Raw genomic sequence first — 27,563 nt, 5'->3', positions numbered from 1 at the left:
TTTCGTCTCATTCAGTGGTTTCATCTGGAGGAGATCTTGCCCCCAGGGGACATTTGGCAATATCTGGAAACCTTTTTTTTTTTTTTTTTAATAGAGAATGAGAGCAGGGAAGAGCCAGAGGGAGAGAGAGAATCTTGAGCAGGCTCCACACTGGGCCCCCACTCCAGGCTCAGTCTCAACGATTCTGAGATCTTGACCTGAGCTGAAATCAAGAGTCAAGTGCTTAACTTACTGAGCCACCCAGGCTCCCCTAAAGATTTATTTATTTTATTTGAGAGAGAGAGAGTGTGAGGGAGAAATCGTGAGTGGGGGGAGGGGGAAAGGGAGAGAGAGAGAATCCTAAGCAGACTCCCCAGTGAGTGCAGAGCCTGAGCCAAAATCATGAGTGGGATACTTAACCGACTGAGCCAGCCACCCAGGTGCCTCTTATTATCTGGAAACATTTTTGATTGTTACAACTCAGGGTGGGGTGCGGTTGGGGGTAGGATATTCTACTGGCATCTAGCGGGTAGAGGCCAGGGATGCTGCTGAACATCTTTCAATGCACAGGACAGTTCCCCCCCACCAATGAACTGTTTGGCTCCAAATGTTAATAGTGCCGCGGTTGAGAAACCCCATCCTAATTGTATTATTCTTTTTTCCTTCCTATCACCGTGACCTAGGAGAAGGCATCTCTGATCAACATCTTGTTTCACTCTTAAGAATGTAGATTCTTCATTATCCATATCTGAGTTTTCAAGTAAGCATTTCTGTGGACAGCGATTTGGAAACCTAAGTGGAATAAGGACATTTGAGAGTCAACGTGTTTCTACTCTCCCTGGAGTATGATTGCCAGATTAAATACCGGACATTCAGTTAAATTCAAATGTCAGATAATGAATAATTTTTGTGTGTATTAAGTCTGTCTCATGGAGTATTTAGGCATACTTAGCTTAAAAGAGCTTTTGTCGTTTATCTGACATTCAAATTTAACTGACATCCTATATTTTCATTTGCTAAATCTGGCAACTCTACTCTAGATCTGTGAAACTTTATACCTTTGACTATGAAATCAATCTGTGGTCACCATCTACCCTTATTGCTCTGGCTGGCTAGAGATGACAGCTTCTGCTTGTTTTTGTTTATAAGTTAGTGCTACACTGAATCTTTCCTTCCGCCCAAAACTGTCTCCCTGGCCAGAACGTCTGAAACTTGTCACTTGAATCATGTTTTTATCTTGGGACCAACTAACAAGTGCCTGTCACATGCCTACCGTATGCCCAGCATCTCTGACTAGGACTCATCCCTGTGCCAATTCATAAAATTCTACAACTTTGTTGCTTTAGGTTTTACTTTAAAGATGTACTTTAGGGATATGCTGTCGACCTGCTAGTCAGCTCCCAACTCAAGAATTCTTGTATTATTTGGCCATCCCGTATCAACCAAGGGAAGCTAAATAGCCCACAGCCTGGCTTCCGTGGAGTGTTGGCTGCCCTCCAGGGCTCTATTATATGGGAACTTTCTTGCTATCTGAAATTAACAATAGGGCACAGGCAATACTGATGAAACTTGTCTAGAAGCTGGATTATATCAGTTTGTTTTATCTCCTTTTATACTGATTGAGAGGTTCAGACAGCGTGAAATAGGGTTGGTCAAGAGATGGTGAGGCAGCGTGTGGATTTGTGCCAGGTGCCTCTTGCTTAAAGCAAACTCAGAATAAAAAATGTATATTTTCATTATAAAGGAGGTTGATTATTCCCTATTACAAATGGCTTCACCATAGATTTCCTTTTAATAGCAGATTCCTCTGGTTTAAATAGCAAGTATTTGATTTTCAAGTACGTGATTTATCTGCTTTCGTGGAACTTCTCATATTCTCACAGGTCATTCCTAGGTAAGTCATGATTGCTAGCCTAGAGGCATCCGTTGGTGAGGGAACCAGGGCACTCTGAATATGTCTGTAATGCATTTTCACACCAGTTCCCCCATATACCTGCTTCCCTCATTCAGCTAACATTTGCCAGTCACGTTCTGAGTGGTCTGTACTCACTGCAGATATAAAGATGAGTGAGATGCTCCAGAAACTCATGGGCTAGTGGAAGCAGGGACAGGTGCTTCTTGAGCAGTTACAGTTCAAGGTGATCAAGTCTGACCAGGCTGTGGCAGCCTGTACCGTGGGACTTGTTTTAGAGCCCCCAGTTTCTACAGCAGTGCTATCTGTTCTAGACACCTTTCAAATAGTGTTCCATCTTTTTGTCTTGTTTTTGTTTCCTTTAGAGTTGATTTGTAAGGCACTAAGTTACTGCCATCAGAGAACTGGATTTTGAGCTTTAAAACATCAGAAGCTTCCTGTTTCCTTATGTGAAAACTATGTCTAGTGTGAAATTTCTTTTCAAGATTGAAGTAGATCCATTTGTATTCAAATATCATATCAAGACAGGTGCCATCACCAAAGTGCAATAGAATATGTTCTGGTGGCATTGGCAGTAAAATCCATGGTTAATTCACGAAACTAAAGTTCTTCTGAGCTGGCGACCTCTGTCCATTCTTTCACCGAGGCTTGGCCTCATCTCTGTATATGTAATAGAGCTAGGTTCTTTCTCAGAAGCTATCTTTTGGTCTTCAATTTGATGATTGTATGTTTTTTTTTTAATATCCTAAAGCACTACTGCATACTTGATTTAAATTCCTCAAGCACTACTGCGTATTCATAGTGACTGTTCCTGGCAGGAGCACATGTCCTTCACAGTGGCAACCGTGACATGTTTTCCAGTGGGTCCGCCTGGGTAGGAGTGGAGCATATTTACGATGAGAGCCAGATGGGAAAAGAGTGGTTGGGACCCAAACAGCACTGCATTCTGGGTTGTTTTTCAAATTTTTATATAACAATAAGGAGTCCTCTCTGAAGTGTTTTCATGGGTCTTCTGAACTTAAACCTCTGGTCTTATGCTTATAGTAGGTTCAGTTTTCTTGGAATAGTCTTTTAAGTAATTAAATATTTCATCTATTAGTAGAGATAAATAAACTGGAGATTCAAATAGAAGCCCTCAAGCCCCCTTCCAAAAATATAAATTCTTCAGTTAAAGTAACTTTGAGAGGCATATTTCTTTTCTTCCATTACTGTTCTTAAGGACACTGTTTCCTTGAATGAGAAGAAAGACCTAAAAGATTTTTTAATGAAAAAACTGATACCTTTAAAAAAAATTAGAGTGATTCTTTTTATGGTAATTCTACTTTGGGCAAAAGTACAGCTTGTTCTGTGGTCATTTCAACTGTTAATACATAGCCCAAGAACATGATATGTGAATATCTATCTTGAATTTAGATGACTGAATTTCAGCTGATTGAGTTTGTTTATAGTTTTTGAAAAGAAACTAAGGTAAATTAATTATAAAACAGCATGTTTTCAAGATATCCTTTAACAAATTTTTATTATGGGAAATTTACATGCAAAAATAGAAGAATGTAAGGAAGTCCCATGTATCCATCTCCCAGCTTCCATGATGATCAACAATGGCTAATATTATTTCATTTGTGCCTGCTTCATCTCCCCAACTAGATTATTTTGTAATAGATCTCAGATATATCTTCTCATCTATAAGTATTTTAGTATGTCTTTCGAAATGATAAGAACTCTTTTCAAAAACATAGTAACAGTACCATTACCATCATCACGCTTAGAAAAACTAACAATAATTCCTTAATGTTATTAAATATCCAGTCAGTAATCAGTGTTCAAATTCTCCCAGTTGTCTCAATGGTTGTTTTACAGTTTAACTCGGGATCTAAGCAAGGTATATTTAGGGGATGTGACAAGAGTCTCTATTAACCTATAAGATTCCCCTCTTTTTCTTTTTTCTTTGTAATTTATTTGTTGAAGATGTGTTTGTTTGTTTGTTTTTCTAAGCAAAAAGAGTGCTTAAGTACCTCTTTGATGGATTCAGGGCCCACATCGGAGGTGAGGTTTTTTTTTTTACCATAGAATTGTCACTTCCATTAGAGAAACATGTAGAATTAGAGAATTTTATTGTATATTTATAAGATTTTATTTTTAAGTAATTTCTACACCCATCGTGGGGCTTGAACTCACAACTGCAAGATCCAGAGTCACATGCTCTACCAACCGAGCCAGCCAGGCACCCCAAAATTAGAGAATTTTAAGCTTGGAAGAGATTTTGAGCCATCAGTACTCTCCAGTCACATGGACTTTTGAACTTCAGTTCCATTTTGATATAATCTTGAAATTTGAGTTTAGAGTAAGGGGACACTGAGACCATCTGTCTCAAACCCCATTGTTTCACAGGTGAAGAAACAGGCCCCAAGTGTCCAGGTGATTTGCTCAAACCACATCTGATGTCCTTTCCTCTTTATTCCAGTGATTTCTTGTACATACTATATATACTGAGGACCCCCTTCTCCAAATTATCCTCTCTCTAGTCTAGATCCGATAACCTAAGTCTAAATGATTGTGGGAATCACTGCTCTTACCTCAGCCATGTTGGGAACTGCCTTCCCACAGTCATGTGTCTCTTTACTCTTTACTTCAGGGTTCCGCATAACTGAAATAAGCATTCCTGTTGTGCTTTTGAGTGTCTGTGTGCAAAAGGCATTTTTCCCAGGAGCATGAGCTTTGAAGATGTACCCACAAGTTCCCACTGGACACCAATCTGTACCAGAAACCCAGCAGAGTAGGAGTGTGCTGAGCAGACATTTAACAACACTGTTGTGTTGTCCTCTAGATATTAAAAGGAGCCTTTTCCACCTAAGCCTTGTATTTCTATAATTCTACCCACTTACCAAATTTTAGAGACATATTTAAAGGAACAGAAGATATTCCCATTGGAAAATGTTTTCTGTTGTCTTATTTTAAGATGCCATAATTGAATTTAGTGTTTATTGATTCACGTTGATTCCAAACTGGATCAAAACCAAGTGAATTCATCCAACATAGAATCACTAGAGATGCTGAGTGGTCCTACATAGGACACTTAACTTTGATTGATTAAAAACAGTGACTGTCACAGACATCGTGGCTAGAGATCCAACTAGTAATTCCACCAGAAAACTAGGAATATTCTAAACTCAGTATGAGAACATTTTTCTGTTTCTCAATAGTATGGTTTCAGACAAATAGTGTAATTAGGAATGACCTAGTTACAGAGCCTCATTGAGAACATATTCTTCAACTTTATTAAATCTTGTCAAGGAATAGAATGGCTTTTCGATTAACTGCTGCTTTCCTACCACTGTCTCATATATGTTAAGTTTTAATTATTTTAAGAGAACGTCTCATTAATAGTTTTAAACGTGAACTTTAAAAATGCTGTGTGTGTACAAGCTGGCAGAGTTAATTGCCTGGGATTCTATTAACTTGGCATTTTCCTCACTTAAAATAAGTACAAACATTTCTTTTTAAAGATTTATTTATTTATTTTGAGAGAGAGTGCTTGCGTGTGTGAGCAGGGGGCGGGGTAGAGGGAGAGAGAATCTCCAGCAGACTCCCTGCTGAGCATGGAGCCAACTGGGGGCTCGATCTCATGACCCTGAGATCATGACCTGAGCCAAACCAGGAGTCGGATGCCCCAAGTACAGATATTGATTCTATGATTCATTAGAACATATAAACAAAGATGTTTCATCACACAGTTGAAATTTTGATTAAGAAAAATCTATTTGCTCCATTAAACCTTTTTTTTTCCTCACCCCTTATTCACTGAATGCTTGGATTCATCACAGGGCTTACACCATATATATTTTCTATCCTGATGGTAGCCTGATAACTTTTTTTTTTTTTTTTAAGATTTTATTTATTTGAGAGAGAGCACATGAGAGGGGGGAGGGTCAGAGGGAAAAGCAGACTCCCTGCTGAGCAGGGAGCCCGATGCGGGACTCGATCCTGGGACTCCAGGATCATGACCTGAGCCGAAGGCAGTCGCTTAACCAACTGAGCCACCCAGGCGCCCATGGTAGCCTGATAACTTTAAACAGAATTGTAGGGACGCCTGGGTGGCTCAGTTGGTTAAGCATCTGCCTTCGGCTTAGGTCGTGATCCCAGGGTCCTGGGATCGAGTCCATGTCACGCTCCCTGCTCAGCATGGAGTCTGCTTCTGCCTGCTGTTCTCTCTCTCTCTCTCTGACAAATAAATAAATAAAATCTTTAAAAAAAAAAAAAAGAATTAAAACAGGATGATATGCCTATCTGTTCATGTTATAATTGCCTTTTATAGATAACTATTTTTATGGACCTGAATGAAATAGATGATCATGATGATCTCAGATTTATAATAAATTTGACTATTTAAAAAACATTATAATTACATAGTAATAATTTATTGGGCACCTGCTGTGTGCTAGGCATTTTACTTGCACATCCTCCAAATCTTCCCGTTGCCCTGAACTGTAGTTAACCTAATCCCCCATTTTACAAGTGAGGAAACTGAGGCTCAAAGAGGTTAGCTGAGTGCCTGTAGCTTGTAAACCACAGGCCAACTCTGGGTCCAGCCCCTAACTACACTTTCCATGCTCTACCACATTGCTGCTAGAAGCTTTTCGTGCAGAACAGTATTTGATTTAACTATTTAAGTATTTGATTTAAACTATTTCATAACCCTTGAAATTAAATATTCAGTCCTATAAATTTCTTTGTGTGTATGTGTGTGTGTCTGTGTATTCTGTAGATATCACTTATTTAGGGGGTCCTTAGACTTAATGGATCTTGGGGCTACATAGAAGGGCTTAAGGGGTTCCATGAGCACTTCTGAAATTGTAAATGTTGTGTAGTATTTGTCTGGGGAGTGGGTCCCTATTTTTCAAGCAATTGTCCAAGAGGTAAACTGACTTTGAGAATTGTAATGTGGAAAATATTTTTTGGAAGTATTTCTAGGTCTTCTACAGCTCATGCCTCTAAATTATTGAAATCTTCAAATACTTTTACATACAGCCTGTGAACATGTGAGATCCTATGGATTTTAAGGTATAAATATGAAAGTTTAGAATATATGTGGCATCAGGTCTTTTCTTTATACCCAACCCTTCGAAATTCTAAGCATAACGAACAATAATAGCTTTATGAGAGAAAGCTCCAGCTAGCTTTTATTAGCAGTGAAGGAGTATTGAGCTTTCACCCAAACGCGGAGTCTTTACCTACAGATCTTACTACCATGGAAATTAACCTCCAGGCCTTCATAGGGTAGCAGGTCCTACAGAAAATGTTGGTTGGCACAAAACCATTTGCTCAAGATTCTCAACCAGGGATTTGATTACCCTGATGTGATTCCACTTATCGGCAAGGGAATTTCAATAAAATTAGCATCTCCAGTTTTAAAAATAAATGTCATATGCCATATTTTGGAGGATTTTGGTGATGGGAGGAAAGATAAGGAATTACCAACTTAGAAGGGTGGAATTAGTGCTCTGGGTGCTTTGATGCCAGCCTCATCGAAGAAATTTTCTGCTGTATTACTAAATTTCTGTCAGGCTTATGTTTAACGTAAGGGCTGTTTTCATTCAATCCCCACAACAAAACATTCGGAGCTTTCTGATGGAGAGGGTTAAACAGATGAATTCTGTGAGATAATTGGGATCTGGCCAGAGAAAATGAGGAAATGAAGTTTCCTCGGTGTTCACAGTTTATTCTTCCTTCCTGCTCAGGACACCTTCTCCCTTGACTTCTGAGATGCACACACTTTCATAGCTTTTCTCCCACCTCCCAGGGCGCACTTTCTCACTCATCAGTGCCAGGCCCTTCTCTTCCCATGCCTGAAGTGTTGCAGGGCCCCCGGACTCAGCCCCAGATGTCTTCTCTCTCCACCCGCAGTACTCCTGTTCTCCCCACGCATCTGTGCCGTTACTGCACATTTCTAGCTCCAGCCTCGCTCGGCCTCTTTCCTCAGCTCCAGGCTCAACAAGCCATCTGCTCCCTGTATATCTCCACCCAGTGTTCTGAAAGGTGTCTCAGACTTAACCGATCCACAGCCAAACCCTGGTTCCACCCAAGGTACTCTGTCCCTTTTGTGTCCTCTCCGCTGTAGTAAATGGTGTCTCCGCTCGGGCCCATGTGCTATACTCGACTCCTCTTGCTCTCAGCAAATACATTTGGATCTGCCTTCAAAGCACATCCAGAATGTGGTTACTTCTCACCACCTTTCGGCCTCCAGCCTGGCCCAGGGCACCCTTTCTAGCGCATCTTTCTGCTGTAACCACCTGACTGATCTCCCCGAGGAGTTCCTCCCCTCCAGAGTTCTTCCTCCACCCAGCAGCTAGACAGTTGTTTTAAAAGATAAGTCAGATCAGGGCACCTGGGTGGCTCAGTTGGTTAAGCGACTGCCTTCGGCTCAGGTCATGATCCTGGAGTCCCTGGATCGAGTCCCGCATCGGGCTCCCTGCTCGGCAGGGAGTCTGCTTCTCCCTCTGACCCTCCCCCCTCTCATGTGCTCTCTCTCATTCTCTCTCAAATAAATAAAAAAAAAAAAAAAAATCTTTAAAAAAAAAAAAAAAAAAAGATAAGTCAGATCATGTCATTTCTCTGCTCAGAACCCTCCACTGGGCTTCCCCTCACACTTAGAACAAAAGCCAAAATCTGATTTATATAACACTCTAGACCTTGTATGTCCTGGCCTTGCCTCTCTCCTCCCCCTCCTCTTCACTTCCCACCCACTCACCCTAATCCCGGTTAGAGGAGCTGCCTTTTAGTTCCCAAACCTGCCAAGCACACTGGGGCCCACACGGGTCTTCTATTTGCTGTGCCCATTGCCAGTACCGCTCTCCCCACGTGGTTTACATGGTTTTGTTTCCTCCTTTTGACCACATCTCTGCTCAAATGCCTCCTCCTCTCCAGGCCCTTTCTGGCCCACCCTCCCTAAAAAAGAACCCCCACCATTCAGTCTCCATCCCCTTACTCCGTTTTTCCTTACAGCGTTCCTCACTACCTGATGTGAATTTGATTGGTTTGTTAGGAGCTCCGTGACTGCAGTGTTCACCAGTGTAGCCCCAGTGCTGTGAACAGTGCCAGACACATAGTATGTACTGAATAAATATTTGTTGAATGGATTAATTAATGATATGCTAGACATGAGATCGATCACCTTTGCTCGTTCCCTTTCACTGAATGCCTAAATCTACAGCTGGCCGTGTGGTATTTTGTTTCTTATTGGTTTAAGCCATTTCTTGTTTATCTAGTCAGAGCTTATGTCAGTTTTATAGCAGTAGACAATAAGGCAGGAGGGGTCCTCATTACCTGCCCTGATATTCTGATGAAATCAAGATGCGCACGTCACTTTGATCCAGAATGTTCAAGTTTGTTTTTCTTGTTTTTCTCCACAATTGATATGCACTGAGCAAATCCATTAAAAAAATAATCATAAAATGTGGTACACTGCCTCAGTTTCCCTAATGCAACTGAGAATAAGATTTGGGTCTAGGAGAAGCAGACTGAAGCAAACAAGCCTGCATTTTGCCATTCCCTCTCTCAGATGCCTCCTCATCCCCATTCACGAGGACTGACAGGTGTGGATGGCCACCACATTCTTTTGTGTTACAAATCAAGTCATCTGAGCCTCTGGGAACACTGACCCCACTGTCCTGCAAATTGCTGTCTATGGCTAAGGCCTTCCATTGGTTGGCTGGCATTTCTGGCTCCTGGGCCACTCCTCAACCACTTGTGGTAGGAGAAAAAGATGTATCAGCACATAGCAATTAAAATTCTAGCAATTGGCAGAAGATTGGCTTGATGCTCTTAGAATCATCTAGTCTAGTGGTTCCCAAGCCAAATTACTTAACCTAGGCAGATTTTTAGAAATACAGGTTTCCAGGTCCCACTCTATCCCTGGAGTCAGGATAGGGTTTGGTACACACACACACACACACACACACACACACACACACACACGCTCTCTCTCTTCCTGTCTAGCAGATCATATATATTTCTAGTGATAATAAATGCTATGAAGCAAACAGGCAAAAGGCAGAAAACTAGGAGTGGAGATGGTAGGGATAGGTTTTCTGAGGCGGTAACATGTAGTCTGCACTGGGAGATATTAGGGGAAGAACATTTTGGGCAGGAAATAGCATGGTGTGTTTATGGAATTAGAAGCAGACCAGTGTGGCAGGAGCATGGCAAGTGACTAGAAGAGCTCAGGGTGCGGTGAGAGGGAAGGCCTGGGGCTTAGCAGGCAAGGATGAAGGGTGTGGGTTTTGTTCCCAGCGCTCACATTTTCCTGGGAACTTTGAGTGCAGAAGTGGAGGCTGTGAGTCCTGAACGAGGCTATACTGTCCTCTGATGGTGAATGGGACTAAAGTGGCACCCAAGATGGAGAGGAGAGGGCAGTTTCAGGGTATATATTTTAAGAAAGTCAACAGGACTTGCTGATGAGTGGAAAGTGTGGTGAGGGAGAGGACGGGGAAGGCAAGGATGACCTGAAGAGGTCCTCTTAGAGGCACTGTAGAGGGTGGTTGAGTGCCCCAGTTGCCCCATCTGTAAAATGGGATATTGAGGGACCTCCCCACCAGGTTGGTGGGGAGTTGATATTTGTAAAGCATTTAGAGCAGAGCTTGGCACATGGTGAAACACCACGTGAGCGTTAGTGGTGCCGTGGATGACAGTGATTCGTCCAAGGTCGCACAGCTAGCCAGCAGTAGGTCCAGCACAAGAAACCAAAGCGTAGCCTCTCGGTTCAGTGTATTTTATGCTACACTGAGCTGCCTCCTTGAATTACCTTTGACCTTTTGTATTTATGCACACTCTAGGCAGAGTGTTTGGTCGTTGCACTGACTGTAAACATATGAATGTCACACCAAACACGATAAATTGCTAGGATGTTCTGTACAGCCTGGAATTCCAGGTTATTTTGGCTGTCCATAAAACCATGAACCGTGCTATTCCAGATTAAAAAAAGGGCCAGATAGTGGGAGGAAGGGAGTACAGGAAGAGAGATGGTCTGTGGATAGATTTTAAATACTAAAAGAAGTAGGTCCTAGAATGTAGATGCATTCATGTTGTTCACATGCTTAGGCTGGAGCAGGCACATGCCCTGCAACAGGAGACAGTGCTAAGAGTCCTTCATACCGGAAGTGAGAGGTCAGTGCATGCCAGGGGAAGGAAAGCAAGCAAGCTGAGAATGTCAGTGTTACTCCCCCAGATCGTCAGGTTCCTAGTGATACATCTTCAAGAAGTGTTTGAAGTACTTCTGTCAGTTTCAAGTAAGCTAATTTTTAAAAATTACTCTTTGTACTGTGCCTTTCTCATGAACCTCTGTGAATTTAATGCATGCAATATGTGGGGGGAAATCCTATCAGCCTCATTTCCCATCCCCCTAGAGTCTGAGAAGCAGATTTTAGAAGCACATTGTTGCACCTGCAAGGATTTTGTCATTTTATTAAACGGACCTGAGACGATGTTCAGTGTGTCTTGTAGGGAGGAATTTCGGAAAGAGGTGAGAGAAAATGCCAACTTGGCCCCTGCTCCCTCCTGTTGACTGTCTGTTCCATTGCATCTCTATCTCAAACGGCACGGGGAGGACTGTTCTTCATTACCAGGGAATGTGAGTCATTCCCAGACTTGTGTGATTGGGATTCCAAAGCGTTGCTGTATCCGATGGTCTTATTAAATCCAAGTGTCAGTGCAGCCTTTCAGACTGTAGGGGAGAGCTCACTTACAGCTGGTGACCTGGTTCTAGTTACCACACAGAGACACTGGCGAGACCAGTGACCCCCTCCGAGCACCCAGAATTCCTTATGATGGTTGTTACCGACTATTCCCAGATTTGGGGGTTTCCTGGTTCCCTTCATGGGCTTCAATACATTTTGGCTCCCTGTTTATATCCGAGTTGAGATCTGTATACTTTAGGGGGGAAATGTCTGTAAAGTGTCTGTAGACAAGCTAGTGCCAAGACTAGCCTAGCATTTGAAGGGGACTGCATTTCAGATTTACTCAGCCCTAGCAATGTTAACTTCTTGGCGTCCAGGATCTAGCAAGACACTCTCCATTTCCAGCTGGGTCCAAACAAAACAAATAAAACATCAACCAGAGAGGGAGGAGACTGTGGATGTTGCCAGAAAATCAGTTTGCTCTGTCTTTTCTTTCTCCTAGAATGTTTCACAGCCAATGGTGCAGATTATAGGGGAACGCAGAACTGGACAGCACTACAAGGAGGGAAGCCATGCCTGTTCTGGAACGAGACTTTCCAGCATCCATACAACACTCTGAAATACCCCAACGGGGAGGGGGGCCTAGGCGAGCATAACTATTGCAGGTAAGATGGGGCCACACAGTGTTTTAGAAAAAAAAATTTTTAGCCTTCTTTTCCAGTCCCTTCCAGCCTTGCTCACAACTACAGGAAGATTCTTTGTCTTCTTTTAGCCAACTCAGAAGGCCTTTCTTGTTACTATTTTAAAAATCTTCCTCCCACACCTTGCCACACACATACACATACACAATCTTCCACTCTTTTCAACTCCAGTTGCTTTGGTACAAGTTTTCAGAGCTCTGCTTTCCTGTCTGATCACTTACATGTCTCTTGGGAAGGGCTTTCTTAGTTGGCCCTGCCACCAGTGGACACTATATAGATAGCAAAGCTTTTTAAGCTCCTGTGAATGTGGTGGTCAAGCAGAGCACCATCTGTGGCCCAAACCGCCCTCTGCTTCTGAGCAAAGGAAGCTGTCCTACATTATCCCACCTCCCGCCAGCCCAGGATAGCCTTGCTCTGAGAGCAGCTGTAACCATCAGATTTGTGCTGTGTCCTTCCTCTCCATAGAATAAGGTGTTTCTTTGGTCTTAACCTCCTGTCTGACCCTGACAGGGGCTCTTCACCTGAGATCCAAGGTGCTTCAGCTGTGTACTTGAGATTTTCCACAGAGATGATCCATGGCTTTGATTAGATTCTCAAAGTTATAGGTGATCCAAAACAAGTTAAGAATCACTGGTCTAGGGGCGCCTGGGTGGCTCAGTTGGTTAAGCAACTGCCTTCGGCTCAGGTCATGATCCTGGAGTCCCGGGATCGAGTCCCGCATCGGGCTCCCTGCTCGGCAGGGAGTCTGCTTCTCCCTCTGACCCTCCTCCCTCTCATTCTCTATCAAATAAATAAATAAAATCTTTAAAAAAAATAAAAAAATAAAAAATAAAAAAGAGTCACTGGTCTATAGGGACAAGAGCAAAGAAAGATTCTAAGCACTTTTGGTTATAGCTACATTTAAGCTATTTCTCCTCAAGATCCTGGTAATGTGACTCATGGTTCAGCACTGTGTCGAATTTAGTTATTATTAGGACAGGTGCAAAGGCAGCCTCTTGAGCCATCAGGACAGGGAGAAGTGTTCACTGAGCTACACTTTGAGTCACATGCTATGTCCCTGGTTCTACCAGTATGTTGGAATCTCAGCCGTGGCACTCTCGACCCTGCTGAGCCAACATACTCATACCTGCATTGTGTGGGCCACACTGTTCACCTTCTGCTCTCCCTGTGTACCTTTACTAACACTCCAGGACCCTTGTGGATGCCTGTCATCCAGGTTATCCCTGTGCCTGCAGCTCTTTCCATCACCTCTGTTCTAATTTGTTCCAACTGGCCATTCCCCCACAGTGGCTGTTGGATTATTTTTTAGTTGTTATTATAAAAATGTTAAAAGCTTTTCCAAAAAAAATTCTCAAAAACTACAGGTAAATATTGCTTAAATAAGGTCATGTTTTGACATCTTTTCCCCTAAAATACTCAGCAAGCCCCATTTCCCAGAGGTAACAATTTGTGTTACTTCACATTTTGCTGTCTCTTGCATTTTATTGTTAAAGTTACACATGCTCGTTAAGTCATTCTTTTACATTTTATTTTCAGAGTTATACATATTCATTTAAAACCTTTTTTGCATAATTAAGGAAATTAACCCCACTCCATTTCTGGTTTATTTCCTTCCCTTTTGCTACTCATAGAAAGAGTTGGGTTGGGTTGGGAAGAATATTTAGGAAGAGAAACCAGTGTTTGGAAGGTTTTTTTGTTTGTTTTTACAATAGTTACTTATATTCTCATTCCAAAGTGTCTCTTGAGTGTGGGCTACTAGTTCGTGCTATTATTCTGTTGCTTTCTATCAAGCACGACTTCTCAGAAGAACTCCTAGGTTTAAGTCTGAATTTAAGGTGAATTTTAAATTTCCAAAGAGGTTTAATTTATATGAAAAAGTCTTTTCTCATTGATTAGCACCCAGACCTACCCACGCTCCCAGAAATGCAGGTGGTTCTCCACTGGGAGAGCTGGGGGCGGTGGGGAGCGGGGGGGAACCACCTTCCTCCTCAGCCCTGGCCAGCAGCAGCCTCTCCTTTGACTTGATGGAATGTACCAGACCTGAACTACCAGTTTCTGCTTCAGAAAAAAGGGAGGCCGAAATGTTGATTATTATCACATCAGTGAGTCCAGGCCTTTTTTTTTTAAGCACTGCAGCGAAATCCAAGATGCATTTGCTTCTTCTTTATTAAGCTATTCTGATGCTTTTCAGAATGGTTTTGACATTGATAATAAACAGTTGTTTTCTAACGTCTTTACCAAATACTACATCAAAGCTGGACACTGGATAGAGGGAGGAAGATGACAGTGAAATACTGTTTAAAGAAGGGCTTTGTACAAGTTCTCCTGCTTTGATTTCTCAGCTGACACCCGACACCATGTTTGTCTTGTGCTCGGGTGCCAGACCCATCGCAGTGGAGATGTCTGGGAGATGGCGAGTGATGGGAATGCACTTCTCCAGGCTCGAGGGATCTGGATGAGAGGGGAAGGCAGAGGGACAGGGAAGAGCAGAGTTGGCGCTGGCACCTGCCTTTGGGCACAGAAAAATGAAAGGACCCTTTGTGCTTCAGGGCGGCTTATCTTCTGGGCCACACAATAGGCTTATCCCTCTCATGCCCCATAGGGGTGGCTCCAAAGCTCCCGCTGCAGGGTCTTTATGCCCATTTCCGGCCTAACCGGAGTGTCAGGTTTCCAGTGTTTTGAGTCGAAAGAAAGGGAGCTTGGAGGCAAGGCTTTTCTGTGTGTGTGGTAGCCCTTGCCATTTTGGGGTCTGTTTCAGCAGGACGGCCCATTATTGTCATGGCACCCTTGAGTTGAAAAGACCTTCAAGGGCATTTTAGAAATGTGAAGTAAACCTTTAAAAAATATTACTGCTGCATCAGAAGTTGGTACCAGGATCACAGGATTGCATGTTCTGACTGAAACTCTTTGGGTTAGCTTTCTTCAGAATTTTCTGAGAAGTTAGTATTTTGAGGGAGGAATAGGACCCATTTCTGTCAAGCATGTGCCAACTAGCCTGATGCTGGTGAAAGCTTGTCAGTGGAGTCTGTATTATGTGAATTTTATTTTATTGTTTAAAAATTACACAGTCAGTGTTCATTGTAGAAGAAGCAGGAAAATAAAGAGAAGCAGAAAAGAAAAAATAAATTACTGATAGTCCCATTCTCCAGAGATACTTTCAAGGGTTTGATGTGTATCCTCGCCTGAATACATCTTTTCAAATGATAGGATTGTGTCACCCATCGTGTTTTCGAACTACCTTTAAAAAAAAAACCTAACAAGACATGTGGATATCTTTTTATATTAATTAATGTGTCTCTACACCGCATTTTTACTAGCCGCTCATCATTCCCTTATATGGATATAACATATTTACTTAACCAATCCTTAAGTGTTGTTTATAACTTTTTTGTATTATAAAAATGCTGTGGTGAACATCTTTGTAAGCGGAGATTGACTTAAAATAAAGTACTAAAGGAGAAATTGCCTGGTAAAGCGGTTTTGCATATGTTTTGGGCCTTTGGCTCTAATTGCCAAATTGCCATCCTGACCATGTGTATCCATTCACATTCTTTTTTTTTATGTAAAGATTTTTTTTTTTTATTTATATGAGAGAGAGAGAGAGAGAGAGAGCACAGGCAGGGGGAGGGGGAGAGAGAGAGGGAGAAGCAGACTCCCCACTGAGCACAGAGCCAGCTGAGGCTCTGATGCCCTGAGGTCAGGGGATCATGACCTGAGCGGAAGTCAGACGCTTGACGGACTGAGCCACCCAGGCGCCTCTGGGCCCCTTCACATTCTTATCCACAGTATTGAGAGCACCTGTGCTCTCAGCCACGGGTGTGACAACACTTAAGTGCTAGTGCTGCTTGGCATGATTTGTTCTGTGGTTAATTGTCCTGGTTACACTGTCATGAATCTTTGTGAAATTATATCACCTTTGTTCACCACACACAGCCCCCGCCCCCAAACTCTGAAGTATATGTCAGAGTGCATGAGTTTGTTCTTGTAGTGTTACCATTTTTTTTCTCCTTTTTTTTTTTTTTTTTTTTTTTTTTTTTAAGTAATCTCTACACCCAACGTAGGGCTTAAACTTAGGACACCGAGGTCCAGAGCCGCATGCTCTTCAGACTGAGCCAGCCAGGCGCCCCCCGTTTTTCTTTTCATAAGAGGCAGCACTGAGATACATACCAATTATTAGAAATAACACAGAAGCTGATGCTTTTTGGTAAACCTGAAAAGCAATGAACCAGTTGACTTAACATGACAGAAATGGTACTTGTGTGTCCTTTCCCCGACAGAAATCCAGATGGAGATGTGAGCCCCTGGTGCTACGTGGCGGAGCATGAGGATGGTGTCTACTGGAAGTACTGCGAGATTCCTGCTTGTCAGAGTAAGGCTCTAATGCGCCACCTGAAAGGTCTCAGGACACTGAGCACCGAGGGTACAGAGTGGAAGGCCACTGCCGGAAGGCAGGTTGTTCAGGCAGGTGGATTTCCTGAAGCAGGTGAAAGGAGAAGCAATCCTGGGCTGAGGATTTTCCCTTCTCTTGTTGGGGCTTTTTAGAAATAGGGGGCCTGGTTCCCTCAGGACCTGCATTCCCTTGATGGATAAGCCCACCCAGAATTTCTACTTCTACTTAATTTCCTCATGCTGATTCATTCATGGATAGAGAGATGGCAAGAGCTCAGTAGCAGGCCAGGGAAACAAAACTACCTCACACATGGGGCGCCTGGGTGGCTCAGTCGTTAAGCGTCTGCCTTCGGCTCAGGTCATGATCCCAGGGTTCTGGGATCAAGCCCCGTATTGGGCTCCCTGCTCGGTGAGCCTGCTTCTCCCTCTCCCTCTACCTGCTGCTGCCCCTGCTTGTGCTCTCTCTCTCTCTCTCTCTGTCAAATAAATAAATAAAATCTTAAAAAAAAAATACTACCTCACGCTTTTGGGAGAGAATTGTCTAGAGTGAATGATGAATCCCTTTATAGACAGTAAAACTAAACTATGACATTACTTATTATTTGCATTTGATGAGCTATCTCCCCTGAAAAATGGTATTCAGGAAAAATCTAATTGATCCCCTCCAAAGCCAATGTGATAGTCCTTTTCCTCATATCAGCATAAAGATGTTCTCTTGTTTTGTGTGATAACTCGTATCTCATCCCGCTCTACTACTGAAAAGCCCAGTTTCTTCAGCTTTTTACTCCAAGGCCTGTTTTCTAGCTGTTTCCTTCATTCATTTCAATATTCAGTGTTTATTATATGCAAGGTACAAAGGCAGAAGTGTACCCTGACCCTCAGGGAATATGCAATGTGGCAGGGACTCTTAGGAAGACACTTGAAAACAAGGTAGAAAATAGTGTAGGAAGGTTTAAAGTACAGAAACCAAAACTGGAATGGTACTGGAAGGGGTTTACTAATGTAGTGTTCGTAGGATCTTTCTTTCTTTTTTAAAGATTTTATTTATTTTTTGACAGAGAGACAGCGAGAGCGGGAACACAAGCATGGGAAGTGGGAGAGGGAGAAGCAGGCTTCCCACGGAGCAAGGAGCCCGATGTGGGGCTTGATCCTAGGACCCTGGGATCATGACCTGAGCTGAAGGCAGATGTTTAATGACTGAGCCGCCCAGGCGCCCCTTTTTCTTTCTTTTTTGAGAGAGAGGAGTAGGAGAGGCAGTGGTAGAGAAACTTAAGCAGGCTCAGTCTAACCACCCTGAGATCATGACCTGAGCCAAAATCAAGAAGTGTACACTTAACCAACAGCCACCCAGGCGCCCTGTAATATCTTTTTAAATATGCCAAGGGAGCAGGTTTTTTTCTCAGTTACTAGGCTGAGGAAAAGGGCAGCTCATTCATAATAATTCTGTCTGGATTGTTTTTTACCATATTATTTCCCCTCACTCCTTGCCCTGCCACCTTCCTCACTCCTCAGCCCCAGAGGCTGTGTATGTAGTGTGATATGGAGGTTTGTGGGGGACCTGGGACCTCTCATCACGCCCGCCACAGCAGTCTGAATTCTGCTGCCTCATGGGGAAGGGGTGCTGCAGGCCCCACCGCTCACGTTCCGAAAGTTAAACTTCCAAATGAGACCATGGCCTGGCAGTGAGGCCCTGGCTTCACTCCCCTTCCAACCCGAGTATTCCTTGATTTAGTCCCAAAATTGAGAAAACAGTAAAGACCAGCAGAATGGGCTTTTGCTCAGTCTGCTTAATCAAATTTTTAAAATGAAAAACATCTCATTTGGCTCTAGTTATGTAAAGAAGAAAGGGGGCAGGGGGAGAGGAAAGCAGATTTTGCTCGGTCCATTTGTTCTACACAAAGATCGTCTTTTAGTACTAGCCTATGTCATTCTCTCAGGAATGGCAAAGAGGGGATTTCAATCTGGCCGCTTTTATTTGGAAAGATAATCCTCAACTTGCATTTATAAAATATAATTTGGGCCAATGGGAGCCAACTCATGTGGTCACTGAAACTAAGTTCCAGAAGAGAGAATTACTGGAAAATGGTACAACCCATCTAGTACTCCTCTAATTCCTAATATTTGCAGGATGTGCCTCACTGTTCCAAAAAAGGAAAATTAAATATCATTTCCTTTTCTTATGGCCCCTTAGTAGGCTTCTCAAAGCTTCTGAAGTTGGCCTTGAAATGGTCTGGGCAGGGAGACATACAGAGGTTGGGAATGAGAACTGGGGAGTACCTGGTTTGGGGGGTGTAGGGGAAGGAACAGTGTCTGGCTTTGGTTCTTTGGAAAGCCCTTCTGTTCACCCTGTGGGCACCAGGGCAGGGCTCCCCATCTAGCTGAGCCTCAGACCTTGAGAGTCTGGCAGAACATTGTGCTCCTAGTGTGTCTGATTAACGTAGTCGAGAAAAACTCCTGTACTGTTTGAAGCAAGAGGCCTTGGTAATTGCCTAGTGGACTTGATGGAGATATAGCCAGCCTATTTTAGGCCAATTTTGTCGTATTTCTGGATGTGGAGTCATAATTTTCATGAATAATACTAACCCTCTGTGTGAAGCCCACTATTCATAATTAGCGTTGAACTTGTCATACAGGAAAAGGCCTGTGACATGATCAGATTCCTGGAAAGTTCATATCTGAATATAACAGACCCAGCAGGAGCCGGGGGAGTTGATGTTTAGGGACAAAGCAGAATGTGGTTGAATGGCGGGCCATTGTGTGGAGACCGGAATCTCTGCCCATCGGCATGTTTTGGGACAGAGCTAAGACAAGCAGGGAGGCAACGATGAAGTATGATTCAAACAGGGGGCAAAGAGAAACTTGAACTGTGCTCTTGACCTGTGGAGCATGGATCAGAACTTTACCGTTAAAAAGAGAATAACTCTGAGGTAATTGGATTTGGTCTTCAAACTACATGGGCAAGTATGTTTCTCAGAAACCCCAAGTTCCTATTATGGACAGGAGAAATACAGATCATTAAAAGCAAATTTCAAAGTCATCAAGGTTATCATCCCTCTAGATCCCATCCTCTACAACTCTGAGTCCTGTTGGTTTGGCTATTGAGGGGGAAACTATTTGGCTTAATAGCTGTTCTTTGCATATCTCTTTCTTGTTAAATAATCATCCTCTCCATTCTAATTCCCATTTATTTCATTGCTTTCAAAGGATGTGCTTGAATGGACCTTAGCATGGCTTTTTTTTTTAAAGATTTTATTTATTTGACAGAGCACAAGCAGAGGGAGAGAGAGGGAGAAGCAGGTTTCCTGCTGAGCAAGGAGCCTGATGTGGGACTCGATCCCAGGACCCTGGGATCATGACCTGGGCTGAAGGCAGCCTCTTAACCAACTGAGCCACCCAGGCGTCCCAGCATGGCTTTTGATTTGTTCTGTTTTACCTAGATTCTTTATAAAGTTTGGTGCAGTTTTGTAAAAGTTAAGTAATCTAGTTGTGAGGTGGAGGGGAACCTGCAAATGGCATTTAAAGGCAAATATAATTTCCTTCACATAGCCGATGTGGGCCTGAAAACACGGGCATGAGAAATTTACTTTCTCATTGCTGAGAGCTATTTTTTGTTTGCTATAAAACATTCACCTGATTTCTACAAACTCAACTATACAAATTCATCTTTGAAATAGGGAAGTTTGAACACAGACTATTAGATTATATTAAGCAATCACTGTTAATTTTATTAGGTACAATAATGGCACAGTGGAGATATATATACAAGTAATTTTTTAAGTCATTTGAAATTATACGTACATACTGAAATATTCGTGGTTGAAATGATAATATGTCTGGGATTTATTTTAAAATGACCTAGTCTTCCAAAGAGTGAATGGGTCAGATGAGGGAAATAGATGAAACTAGAATGGTTTAAAAAAAAAAAAAATGGGTATTTGTTGTTATTGCATGACAACGGGCTCATTATTCCTTCCTGCTTTTGTATACATTTGAAAGTTTCCATTATAAAAAATAAATTCTATGATATCTTAAAATTGTATAATATTTTAACTATTTCAAAATAAATATGTAAATACAACATTCAAAGTATCTGGGTTCAGATGTATAACATGATTAACCTAATTAACCTAAATTGAGATAATTTGCACATAGCTCCCAGGTATCTGAGTTAGTTATTACAGTTAGTGATTAGGGGCACCTGGGTGGTTCAGTCACTTAAGTGTCCGACTCTTGATTTTGGCTCAGGTCATGATCTCAGGGGCATGATATTGAGCCTCGTGTCAGGCTATGTGCTGGGCGTGGAGCCTGCTTGGGATTCTCTCTCTCCCTCTCTCTCTGCCCCTCTTCCCCTCCCTCTCTAAAAAAATAAATAAAGTTAGTGATTAAAGTTTTAGTTATTAAACTAACATTTAAATTCAAGTTATTAAAACTTATTTAATTATTATTAAAGTTAAAGCTAATTATAAAAGTCATTTAAAGTTGGTTATTAAAGTTGAAAATCACAAGGAGTTTATTACTGGCTGTGACAAATGACATTTTTTAAGCTCCAATCATATGCCATACCTTGTACAGCACAGGGGACACAAGGATGGTGTGGTCTGCAGCCTGTGGGGAGCCCCTAGACTAGAGCCAAAGACAGACACATAGACGATAAGCATATGCAAGATACTCTGTAATAAATGAGATGAGCAAAAGTTTAGGAGCACTGAAGGAGGGGCATCTGTCCTGGCATGGTGGGAGGCCAGGGCTACTGGTTATCAAGGAGGGCTCCTGGAAGAGGTGGGATCTTGGCAACAGGGCTTCTCCAACTTTAAGTTTCCTTATGAAAATGTGGTAGTAGTATAATCACAGGAATCTTAATAAAATGCAGATTCTGATTCAGTAGGTCTGGGGCAGGCTAGAAACTGCAGTTCTAGCCAGTCCCTGGGATGTGGAGTTGTAGGACCACACTTGAGGTAGCCAGGTTCTAGATGTTAGGGTTGGGTAGAGTAGGGAGGGCAGTGGGGGTAGGAGGAACAGTGTGCATACACACACACACACACACACACACACACACACAGGTGAATTCCCAGGCAAAATCAGTGTTGCCGAGATAGAAATTTAAGAAGTAAGGGCAAGAGGTGAGGTCTGAGAAGAATTAGGTGGGACCAGATAATGGGTGGGCAACAGTCTTGTGGTCTGGGTATGGAGCTTGGACTTGACCTGGGAAGATGGTGATGAGCCTGCAGAGTGTGGAGTGTCAGAAGATGTTTCTTCATAGCTTCTCAAGCTTCCGTGTTAGGGATTTAGGGTGAAGTTTCTCCCTCTCAATCCATGAGAAGTTCTCCAGAGATTGCATGATTCACACAGAGGAGTCCTAAGGGGATGTCAGCCGTGGCACCTCTGCAGAATGGGGCGTCTGGTGCCTTCACTGGCTCATGTTCCTTTTAATTGAATGACACCCTGGCCTTGTTAAAACAGATTTGTTGTTCCTTACAAATATGCTTCCAATCGTGACCCCTAATAAGAGTTTTTAAAGCTGTGTTCAGAGCTTGAGTAAAAAGCCAAGGGCACTTTGGCGGTCTCTCAATTACAGAAAATGTTTTGTCTCTGTTAACACTTTTTGCATTTTAATGTCAGCCCTGATGTTTAGTATATTTTAGCTTTTATTTCAACTATCATTGAGTACTGACATGTATAAAACACTTATATTCATTCACGTGACCTCATTTAACCTTTCCAGCAGTGCTGTGAAGCAGGTGATGTGTCCGCTCCCCACCCACCATTGTTTAGATGAGACAATGAGGCTCGAGTAGTGAGGTGATCCAATGAGGATTACACCCTGAGCCAAATCGGATTTGAATCTAGGGCTCTTCATGGCAAGACCGGTGCCCTCTCCCTGCAGTTCTTGAGAACAGCCCCATTTCCTTTATTTCCTTTAAAACGGGGGCCCTGGGATGGATCCAGGCTACTGCTGAGGTCATTCTTGAGAATTTTCTTGGTGGATTGTTTGGGAATTAGAGTTTGAAATTCCGATAGTATGCCGAATTATTAAGAGTGCTTTATTGACATTGTGGAAACCAAAGGATTAAGTCAGTGGCGACAGAGGGTCTGCAGTGAAGCTGTTAGCTCTAAGTCATTTTCTTGTCTTCTTTGAGTTTGGGAAATCCCGAGCCCCAGGAGGACAGCAGGTTGCGATGGTATCCAGGAAGCATTCGCTGCACAGCAGAACGGCTCTATAGGATGTTGGGTCATCTCCGCGGGTGTTCCCAGCCCAGCTGTTCTCAGCTGGGAAGGGGCTCCCCGGACTTGGACCCTTGGGTGTGAAACACTGCATCAGCAGCCTTGTCCAGGCCTGGGGGGTCTCTCTGAACATGGAGTCTTCATTGAATGGGCTGAAGTTCACCTCAAAAAAGACACATCTGGGTGCATCATTCACATTTCACAGCTAAAACGAAACCCGAAACTTCAGCTGATAGCCAAAGCACTATTGAAATGAACATTAATAATATAAATTATGCAGACTTGTTTTTTGCCCCTCTTCTCTCTGGTCATTACAATTACTTAACGTTTTTGTTGCATCGAGTCCTTTTAGATTGGCATTAAATTAGCATACATCAGAATACTGCTTCATACTGTTAATTCTTGCTTTATGTGAGTAGTTTTGTTTTCCCAACCAGACTAAGCTGTTCAAAGACAGGAGCAGGGGTAGCCTCTGGAATTTCTGTGAAGGAGAGACTTAAGGTGGAGAGGGGGATTCCTCTTGAAGCTGCATTTGCTGAGCAGTTGCTCTCTTTTTACATGGGTGGTATGTTTATTTGTGGAGGGTACTGATGGAATCTAGGGGGACTTCCCCTCCCCCCAGGGCATCTATTGTAACAGTCTCCCACAACACCTAGCACAGGGGAGGCGATAATGGTGCTCATTAAATATTCCTGATGATGTGATATCATGTCTCTTTCAGTAAGAAAGACAACACAAATTACTGGAAAGAATGTGGACGTTAGAGTCACACTGCCTTAGGTTTGAATCTTAATCGTTTAGTGGCTTTCAGCAAAATGACTCTCCTCTGAGCCGTGGTCTCCTCATTTGTGCCTTCTAGGGTTCTTTTGAAGATCCAATGGGTAAAGTACACACAACCCCAAGTCCAGGGTCCAGCACATGGGGGGCATGAAAGTTCTAGCAGGTGTTATGGTGGCCTGTGCTTTCCCCAGGGAATGGACTGCTGTTGGCATGTTCCCGCCATGCAATTCCTGAATAGGTTATTCCTAACCTGTGTGTTATTTCTGTCCATTCCTTTTTTATCTGACTAGCCACGGGGCTCAGTAGCGTGCCTCAGCTGCTGTGGGGCCACTCCCCTGGGGCCTGGTGTGGCGCTGCAGTCAGGGAACACAAGAGGCCCTGCATTCATTCTCACAGTGCAGTTTTATGGTCTCAGATCTGGCGGATACTCGATTGTTCTTTGTTTTTGGCAGTAGATATTATTTAATTTTCCATGAGGAAAAAAAAGACTTTCTGAACCAAATGGCCATTTTCCTCAATGACAGATATATACTGTATTTCCAAAATTTTCTAAAGCACGGTTGGGCAAGTTATACTAATAACTTAAAAACGTATAATCATTCAGATCAACAAGGATGATTTCACTGAACACCTTTACACTAGCGCTTGCCAGTAAGGAATATACATAAACATAAGAAAGAGTCCCTACCGTCAATCTTATGATGTAATTAGGAATCTGATTTATAAACATGGAAGGAAATTAGAGACCAGCCCACCAGTTACATACATTCAATACGATTGAATTAGGAGGTGGAGTGCTGTGAGTTTTTGCAGATGAGAGGGCTCTCGGTAAGGTTGTGGAGGTTGGAGGCATCGTTACAGAGAAAGGCAGATGGGGCTGGATGGATCAGGACATACCCTGACAGGGACTTGGAAGAAGGGCCTGGGGTTGTTGTGCGTGTGGGCTGGGGATCACATTGCCCACATAGAGAAGTGGACAGGGAGGGACCAGGTGAGGCCTCGAAACCTCAAAAGCCAGAGTTGGCTAGATGGGGACTGACACAATGAAAGCCCTAGTTTAAGAAGATGAGCCCAGGGTCCACTTACAGGATAGATCCAAGGAAGGAAGTCTGGAGAGGAGAGGATGGGTGCAGATTTCTAAATCCAGGGGATCAGGGTCTGAGCTGTGATGGCAGCAGTGAGATAAGACAGGAAGGGTTAAATCCAAGATACATTTAGGAAGAAAACAGAACTTGATGACAAGTAGAATATATAAGGGATGAAACAGCAGGAAGAGTCCAAGATGACTCTGTGGTTCCTTGCCTGGGATATTTGTGGTATCCCTGAAAAACAAAAGTTCAAGTCAACAAACTGAGCTCTTCTTCCCAGAGACACAGCTGTATCATTCCTCCTGAACTTGGACTGACCTTTTGTCGAGTAAGGTGTTTCGGTTGTCTGTTGCTGCATAACAAGCCACCCCAAACCCTTGTGGCCTAAGGCAACAACAGCTTATCATTTCTCTTGCTCCTGTGGGTTGGCCGAGTTTCAGCTCAGCGGTTCTTCTGCTACTCTCATCTGGGCTCAGGGAGGTGGCTGCATTCCCCTGGGGGCTCGGCTGGGGCTGGGACATCCAAGACAACTTCAGGCCTCTACCTGGGTGACCGCTCTTTCTAACAGTGTACTCAGGCCACTCATATGGTGGCTGGCTGGCTTCCAAGAGAGAGGAAGCAGAAGCTGCCAGTCCTCTTAAGGCATGAACTCAGAAGTCCACCACATTCTGTTGATCAAAGCAAGTCACAAGGCCAGCCCAGATTCAAGGGCAAAGGAAATTGATGCCAACTCTTAAAGTAGGTGGCAACCACATGTAGGGGGAGGGGCAAGATTATTAGAGCCTCCTTTGGAGACTGTCTACCACATTACATCAACAGAAATTAAGTTTTGGAGAAGGAACTCCCACCAAAAGAGAACTACCACTGATACGTCAGGGCCGTGTGGGGGTCAGCATCCTTAGGAACTCTTACTACCTTCCCCTAAAGATAAAATTTCACAGGGGAAGAAAAGTCTGTGTTTACTTATTTATATAGGCAAGCTCATAGGAGACTCAGATATGAGTAGTACCGCTTGCAGAATCACTGTGACTGACGAAGGAGAGCTGATGTTTAGAAATAAAGTTAAAGAAGTATGGTGGGGCCATATTGGGATAGGACTTGGACCAAGATGGCAGCTTCCAGATCTGGAATGGAAGTTGCAGATGGACAGGACAGAGGGCAGTGTGCTTGTGGTCATGGCTCGTGGCTGAGAGAATGGATGAGTCTACACTTAACCCATTGATTCTCTGAAGGAAGTATTTGAAAGGATTGGTCCTCTGATAGGACACCAGTGGCATCATCTCATGTGAGCTTAGTTCTTGCTCCCATGGAGGGAAGAAATCAGCTACTGAGACACCAGCATGAGGTCCCATGGGCGGCAGATGGTCTCAACACAAGGTTAAATGACTTAAAATAAGCAAAGTCACAGCATTTCATTTCTTCATTTCTGAAGAAGCAGATTTTACTTATGAGACAAATAAAAGGAGTTCTGCAGAGCCAGGGAAGTTTTCCAAAATACAAGATAAGAACTTTACTTTTGGTTTCTTAAACAAATATCCCAGATCTGGTCAGAGCACGGGAATAGAAAACATAGTAACAATCAGCACTTCTTATATAAATTGCAATCTGAAGATTTGTATTCAAATTGAGCTTTTGCCATAATGGGCATGCTTTCTGTCTTTGTCAGGAGTTGTTTGATTGCCAGGAATGGAACTCACTCAAGTTAACTTGAATGAAAAGAATTTACTGGAAGGGCATTGGGAGTATATTGCAGAACCCCCATTCCTGTGTCCCAAGAACCTGGGAAGAAAGTACCCACTCTTGCCATCTCTCTCTGGGGCCACATGGTCTCCCACCTCTGCCTCTCTCTCAGGATGACATCCATGCTTCTTCCTCTTTGTGGACCAGAAGAATTAGCTCACTCCTCAATTCAGGTAGCCCAGATATGGCTGGTTGCCTTAATCCCCACTTGACAGAACCCTGTAAGTCTAGCGCTCTCAATTCATTACCTGAAATCCCAATTCCAGCTTCCTGGGAGAGAATCTCGAGGGCCTCACAGAAGTCAGTCAGAGGGAGCACCTGGGTGGCTCAGTTGTTAAGCGTCTGCCTTCAGCTCAGGTCATGGGGTCCTGGGATCGAGCCCCGCATCGGGCTCCCTGCTCCACGGGAAGCCTGCTTCTCCCTCTCCCACTCTCCCTGCTTGTGTTCCCTCTCTCTCTGTGTGTCTCTCTGTCAAATAAATAAATAAAATCTTAAAAAAAAAAGTCAGTCAGAGGATGGAGTCCTTTGGCTTGTTCCCAACCAGCAGCTGATCCTCTGAGAAGGTGCCACGGGCAATACGTGACCCTAGAAAGGGGTTGTTGGCCACGGAGACCCCCATGGAGGTATACATAGCACCTTCACAGTGAAGCCACAGTTCTACCCAAATGTAAAGGGTGGCTAGTCAGCCTGCCTGGGTGCTTCCCAGATGTTCCTTGTGTTGGTAAAAGAACAGTAGTTCCTGGATTAATCTGAATAGAGGACCATCTTCCCCTCAGCCACCTCTAAAACTTTTATCTCTGGCAAGACCACTGAACATCTGAAGAGAATGTTGCTAATTAACTGTCATGTGTTTTAAAGCACCAACTATGATAAACAAGGGGTCTGTTTGTATTTTAAGAGGATTTTTTAAAAATTGAAAGTGATGAAGCCTCTTTGGTAAGAGGAAAAATGCATGACCAAGCCACAGGACTTTAAAGTGGTCTTGAAAGTAAAAAGGAATTTGAGAACAAATATCCTTTTTCAAATTGACTTTTCCTCCCTGCTTCTGGGAAGAGCAAAGGGTGGGACACGGTCTGGAAAT

General features: G+C 43.2%; 1 protein-coding gene across 3 annotated transcripts in view; it reads left to right on the top strand.

Moving 5' to 3' along the window:
• The window catches only part of KREMEN1 (kringle containing transmembrane protein 1), a 66,250-nt gene that overhangs the window by 6,928 nt on the left and 31,759 nt on the right, over positions 1–27,563 (top strand). For 2 of the 3 annotated variants that reach the window (XM_036123105.2, XM_036123106.2), the window contains exons 2-3: positions 12,065–12,227; positions 16,541–16,632. In XM_036123105.2, the coding sequence (XP_035978998.1) occupies positions 12,065–12,227; positions 16,541–16,632 (255 nt within the window). Of the gene's footprint in view, positions 1–10,987; positions 11,176–12,064; positions 12,228–16,540; positions 16,633–27,563 lie in introns of all 3 variants that reach the window. The other variant, XM_036123107.2, reaches the window with a different exon arrangement.

Source organism: Halichoerus grypus, chromosome 13, assembly GCF_964656455.1.
Source record: "Halichoerus grypus chromosome 13, mHalGry1.hap1.1, whole genome shotgun sequence".
Lineage (NCBI taxonomy): Eukaryota > Metazoa > Chordata > Mammalia > Carnivora > Phocidae > Halichoerus > Halichoerus grypus.
Note: the sequence above shows the minus strand (reverse complement) of the source record. Positions and strands in the feature narration are given on the sequence as shown.